Below are 6,236 nucleotides of genomic sequence, written 5' to 3' on the forward strand. Positions count from 1 at the left end.
TCACCTCTCAGTAATTTTGGTCTGAAGCAGCCAGTTTATAAAGTCCCGGGTGGCAAGATTGTCAAGAACTGTGTTCATCTCATCGGAGAAAGAGCCGTCGGCGTGTCTGCGGCGTAATTCTTCAACAATGGTGACTTCTTCTGGGAAACTGAAGGAATAAGGGCCAAATGAGTGGTTAAAGGTTTTAAGTAAGTGCTTATTGATTGCTTATCCCTGGTAGCATGTGTGAGGGTCACTGAGAAAACAGTAAGTTTCTATTTCCCGGGGGAGGGGCCTGCTATGAAAAGCCTCACAGAAACCTGCATGTGGGCAAGGGAATGATTTAGGTAGGAAAGAGCAGAGTTGGGAACTGAAACCAGACCTAAGGAGTAGCTTCATGCCCTTCTCAATATTCCAGGCTGCTTCAAATATTTTAGTGTATTGGCAGCACAGATGTTATTACTGAGACTAATTCATCTATAAATCAGAAAAATGTATGATGTCTCGTAAAACTAGTGATTGTCTGAACAGCCTGGCAAAGTACAGGATTAGCCGATTAAAGTTTAGTCCATATAACATTTCCTCTTTGAATGGTTTGCTCTGGCAGGAATTTTTGCGGTACATTAAAACACTACAAAATATCCTCAAGTGTAAGTGACTATTTTACCAATTAGTTTCATCGGTTTGATCATGTTTTAAGTCAGTAACAATACTAGTTTCCTTTTGCCTTAAGCTCTCTTTAAGGCTCAGTGAACTTGTTTTAAATCTCACTTAAGAAAAAAAAAAGAGTTGAACATGAATTTCCTGCCTCTCATATTTCAAATGTCAATCAAAATGATCAGGAGAAAATGAGATGGTTCAGGAATCTGTTTGGTTGTGGTAAGTTCCAAGAAAGTCCCAAAAGGCTCTAGCTTCATTTTCAACTTTGACAATTTGGTGATTGTCTATATGACAGCCCTATTAAAAAAATGGGCATATCGTTAAATCTATGGCTGTTCCCACGTATCTGTGCTTTGAGGGTCATTTCATTACACATCTTAAATTGTCTTCCTTTTAGTCTTCATCACATTTTTACCTGAATCCTGACACACACACACATATATATATGATCCCATGTGTAAATATTTGCAGTCGGACTTTCTGTTTTCAGCATTGTGTCTCCTTTTTCCTTAAACCTAGTTTTCCCAAGACAGTTCTTGTTTAAGCCGGTTGTCTTCGTACAGTTATCAAAAAAGCATTCTACTTGTTATCAAGAGTGTTCTGGATTGACAAATGAATGCCCTAATTACAATGCCACTCTAATAGAGAATAATAATTAATTACAAATATTATTAATCCTTGCTATCAAAAGTAAAACAGACTAGACTTTTGTAGACTGTCTCCCACCAATATGAGTTATTTCCTCACTTTGTGAGACTATACTAATTGCTTCTGTAATCCAGATCCATATATAGATAACTGTAGTCTAAGTTTTCAGCATCATGCAAAAAAAAAAATGTTAAATAAGAATGTACAGACTTACTCTCGCCTTCCCCGGCCTTTCACCAGCCAAGCAATGAATTCCTTGGCAGCTTGGCCTTCCAAATAAGAACTTACATCACTGGTAAAGGTCCCTTCAGCATGTCTCTCAAATTCATCATGACGTTTGGCAATGTTATTCCTGAACGAAATGTGAAAGTTAAGTTGAAGATCTGTCTCTTTAGCAATATGGTTCTCACCTTTAAACAGTGCAGCCTGGGGTTCAGGATCCTATGTAGAAGGGGCTGAGGGAGATTTGGGAGATGAGGGTAGCCGGGGGATCATCCTGAAGCTACATCAATTACCTGGAGTGAAGGATGATGGGACAGGGCTAGTAACAATGAAAGCGGGCTAAAGCCCCTCCACTCTATCGGCTTACTCATTTTCGGCTCCCCTGCTTGTCTGTGCCATTGATTATTAAAGCTGCATTCACTTCGGTCTCAATATAAGTGGGTTCTGCACCGTGCTGTGCTACTTGCAGGTAAGGCGGCTGTTTGTTATTAGTCCACGTGGGGTCAGAGTTAATGCAATGCTTCTAGGGAAAGCCAAGGGCCCTCTCAAAATCCAGCAAAAGGACCACAGGATAATGGACTAAAGGAAACGTGTGATGGGCCAGCAACGAGGAAAGCTAAGAAGAGGGCTCCATTTCACCCTCAAGCATGTGCAGAGTGCTCTGTGTAGGTGGGTGACGAGCCACCCTCAGTTTCCCTGATGTGTGTTACCCCAGAAAGTTTATCTGAAACACACAACAGAAACTGCCTAAGAAAATAATTGTCTCACATTAGTTTACCAAGTTGTGGCATTCTTTTTCTAGAAATGAGGACAGCTGTTTCCATTTTTTTTCAAATTTCTGATTTTCCACATTTTACCAAAGGCCTCATCTCTAGTCCTTGGCAAGAACTTTTCCCAGTGTCTCTTCTGGCCATGACCATCATTTCTGTAGCTGTAACTTTCACTTAAGAACTTTTGGTCAATCGCTCTGTCTCTCCTGTTTCTCCTGTTGGCTTGTGTCTACTCTCTTGCTCTCCCTTCCTCTCTCCCTTCTCTTTTCTTTTTTTTTTTTAAATGTTTATTTCTTTTTATTTTTAAGAGAGAGAGAGAGCATGAGCAAGGAAGGGGCACAGAGAGAGGGAGAGAGAGAATCCCAAGCAGGCTCCATGCTGTCAGCAAAGAGCCCAGTGTGGGGCTGGATCTCATGAACAATGAGATCATGACCCGAGCTGGACACTTAAGCGACTGAGCCACCCAGGCACACCTCTATTCTATCCAGACAAATCTATGCCCTTTCCTGATTTTTAGATTCCTTTAGCTACTTTGTATGCATAACTCCCTTCCCCTTGTGGGCCATCCTCCAAAGAAATTGTGAAATTCCACCATCTCTGTGAAACCCTTGCAGATGATTTCCTCCAGTAGCCTAGATGTAGCAAAAAACCCAACACTGTCAAAGAAAATCCAACATTAAAATGTATGCCTTACGATAGGCTTGTGTTCTTATTTGCCTTCTTCTCTCTTTATGCTGTGCAGCTAGGCTGTAATTTTAAATGTGTATCTTGGATTGTATTCTACAAGAAAAAGACTGCATCTGTTTCCATTCCTTACCATGATTAACTTGGCTAGAGGATACTTTGAATGTGATCACAATCATGAGTTTGAACCCTACAAGGGAATGGTGAATTCGCTGTATCTTTTGGTCAGAAATTAGATTCCTAATCTTGCAGGTTCACAAAAGTCAACTTCTGATTTTAAAGGAAAATGGCCCAAGAGGGTAAATATTGCTAAGACCACAGGTGGGAATATAAAGTCTAAGTCCCATTGGAGGGTAGATAAGGGGACTGAAGGGGTGAGAGGGTGGGACGTTCAAGGAATAATACAAAGGACAGTATCACCAACCTTGAAAATCACCGAAATTGGAAGAGCCTATGTGCACTAACTGATGAACATGATAAAAAAAAAACAGTCAGGAGAAATTTTAGACATATTTATGTAATATATTTGTGTGCAAATTTTGGACTAGGTTCAGACTCTTACTTGTTCCTCTTGGTGTTCATCAACCACTGCACGAAATCCTGCGCACGCCTGGAATCCAGATACTTGCTGTAGTCACTGGTGAATGTGCCCTGAGAATGGCGTTTGTCCTCAATCATCTGATCCGGATCATTGAGCGGGTCTGTCTGAGGAGCTGGGAATGATCTGTAAAGAACAGTGATGGGTACAACTAAATCTCTACCCAAGAGTAGAATCATTTCAATAGTACCTCTCTACAAAATACTGCACCGTATGACGCTGGAAGGCAGGTGCCTTGAGTATTTCAGTGGGTAGTTCGGAGACACCTTGGCTTGCCATGGGAATTCCATAGTTGTACTGGAATTGAATACACTCTGATTCTGAATTCTAGTAATAGATTTTTTCACCTGGCATCTTTTTTTCTGAAATGGGATTAAATAAATCTTTTTTCACTTAATTCATCTACTCATGATTGTGCTAATAATGACAGAAGAGATCAATGACTTGAATATTTTAAAAGAGTAAAAAATTCCACATCATTTGCTGGGCAGCAGATTTATGTTCCTAATTTTGTTTTGCATATATTCATATAAAAAGTTTAGTTACCTGGGTATATGATAGCTAATGCTGGAAGAAAGACAAACATTCAAAGAAAGACAAAAGAGGTGCATAGGTGGCTCAGGTGATGAAGCATCAAACTCTTGATTTCAGCTCAGGTCATGATCTCATGGTTCATGGGTTTGAACCCCACATAGGGCTCTGCATTGACAAGGTAGAACCTGCTTGAGATGCTCTCTCTGCCCCTCCCCCTCTCATTCTCTCTCTCTCTATAAAATAGATTAAAAACATTAAAAAAAAGAAAGACAAGAAAAAGTGTACTTGGTAATTTGAAACTGTATAGTGGATAGTACGCATGCTAGAAATCAACAGTTCATTGGCATGGTAAATATGGGGAAATATTCAATGTGATTAATACTCAGAAATAGAAATGAGATACTATTTTTACCTGTCAAATTAGTGAAGATTCAATACTGGGGAGGATAGTGTGAGAGAAGTATTTCTATACTGCTGATGGGAATGTGTATGTGTGTGACTTTTCTGGAAAGCAAGTTGGCAAGATAATATAAAAAAATTAGACTCATTCAAAACCCTTTGACATAGTAATTCTACTACTAGAAATCTATCTTCAGAAAATAGTAAGAAGTCTAGGGGGGAAAATGTTATTTGCAGTATTCTTGGGGGGAAAATTTGAAGAATTCTTAAGTGTTCAATAAAGGAGGAATAGCTAAATAAATATTGTACATTTATGAGATGGAATAGAATGCAAGCATTAAAGGTCTTACATATAATAGGTATTTTTAATGATATAAGAAAAAACTAGCAACATAATGCTAAGAGAAAAAAAAACATAGTATCTGGAATACGTTTATACACCATACACGTAAGATACAGGAAAGTAATGTACCAAATTTCAAAATTATTAACAGTTTTCTCTGAATAATGAAGTTTGAGCACTGGAAACGAAATTGCATGTTTTTAAAATAGTTTCTATCATGAACACATATGACTTTTATAGCTAACAACTAGCCATTATTTTTAAAAAGGACACAAAGTTGGTATGAATCATGAAAATAATCTATTCTACAGTGTGTAATGAATGTACAGATAGGATCAACTGAAGATTCGAAAGAGCTATAATTTACTGTGTAATAAATTTTCAACATTGCCCACCCCTTTGGGTATGAAACAGCACATACTCTGATCTATACTGCAGAAAAGCGTGTATCACAATGATACCTTGAACATTTGGAAAATGTGCAGAGTCTTTTACTGAGACCTATTCACAAATCATAGTTTTAACAGACTGTATTCTAACCATAATATCATGTTAGCCAAAGTCTAGAGATTTAATACCTGGATTTCTCCTCTGTGTCTTGAAGGGAACGTTGCCAGCTGCCTTGTACCAGCATTACAAACAATCCGGCCACAAAGTAAATGCTTTTCATTTTTGCTGCCTGTGGGAACACAGAGTCAGGGAGGGGGGTGTGCGGGTGGGGGGAGAGAGGCAACCACATTTAAACCTGTCCAATTAGATTAGTTCAATTTTGACTAAGTAAATATTACAAATAGCAAGTATAAGCTAGTCATCAACTTTACTCTGATTATATTTCCTGCTTCATTTCAGATAGTAGATTATATTTTTCCCCAGATTTGGGGGGTGACAAAAAAGGATACAAAAGATATGTTCCACCCAATTAAAAAAAAAAGCTATGTACCACCAACTAAGCTCTTTCATTAGTGTAGGACACTTGTGTTAATGATCAGAAGGCTCATTTCCAGACTTGAAATTAAAAATGTCCATGATAAACATTTAAAATATCTACTGTAGATGATATGCTACATATGGTTAGCCTGAATGGCACTTTATCCATAATGCCACCCCCTTCACTATCAGTCTGGCTTTCAATTAATAGTCCTTCACTTCCAAGCATTTACATTATACTGCATTTCAACCATCTTAAAGCAGCCTCAGGCTACAACTTGGCATACCAGCTGTCGGTTCAGATGTATTATTCATTTATATTTTAAATAGTGTAACTTGGTCTAGACTTTGTAATTATAAAGCGGCCAACAGATTTGAGGTATTTTAGGGTGCTTTGACCTGTTCTAAATTAAAGGGAAAAATCATTTTAAAGACAAGCAATTTGCAACAAAAACTAATGCTTCTGGCAACT

At 38.4% G+C, this 6,236-nt stretch overlaps 1 protein-coding gene across 1 annotated transcript; it reads right to left on the reverse strand.

Moving 5' to 3' along the window:
- Nucleotides 1-5,507, reverse strand: GCG (glucagon). Its single transcript, XM_007078451.1, has 4 exons — nt 5,416-5,507; nt 3,526-3,687; nt 1,502-1,639; nt 1-148 (listed from the first exon to the last, which is right to left on the reverse strand). Exons 1-4 carry the CDS (start codon nt 5,505-5,507, stop codon nt 1-3), a joined length of 540 nt encoding a protein of 179 aa, XP_007078513.1.
- Nucleotides 5,508-6,236: the final 729 nt, after the last annotated feature.

The sequence above is a fragment of the Panthera tigris genome, chromosome C1 (genome assembly GCF_018350195.1).
Source record: "Panthera tigris isolate Pti1 chromosome C1, P.tigris_Pti1_mat1.1, whole genome shotgun sequence".
Taxonomy (NCBI): domain Eukaryota; kingdom Metazoa; phylum Chordata; class Mammalia; order Carnivora; family Felidae; genus Panthera; species Panthera tigris.

Coding starts and splice junctions, on each gene's coding strand:
- GCG (XM_007078451.1), bottom strand. CDS start 5,507: ATGAAAAGCATTTACTTTGTGGCCGGATTGTTTGTAATGCTGGTACAA. Junction 3,688..5,415: donor GACACAGAGGAGAAATCCAG/GTATTAAATCTC, acceptor TGTTCTTTACAG/ATCATTCCCAGCTCCTCAGA. Junction 1,640..3,525: donor ATGAACACCAAGAGGAACAA/GTAAGAGTCTGA, acceptor CATTTCGTTCAG/GAATAACATTGCCAAACGTC.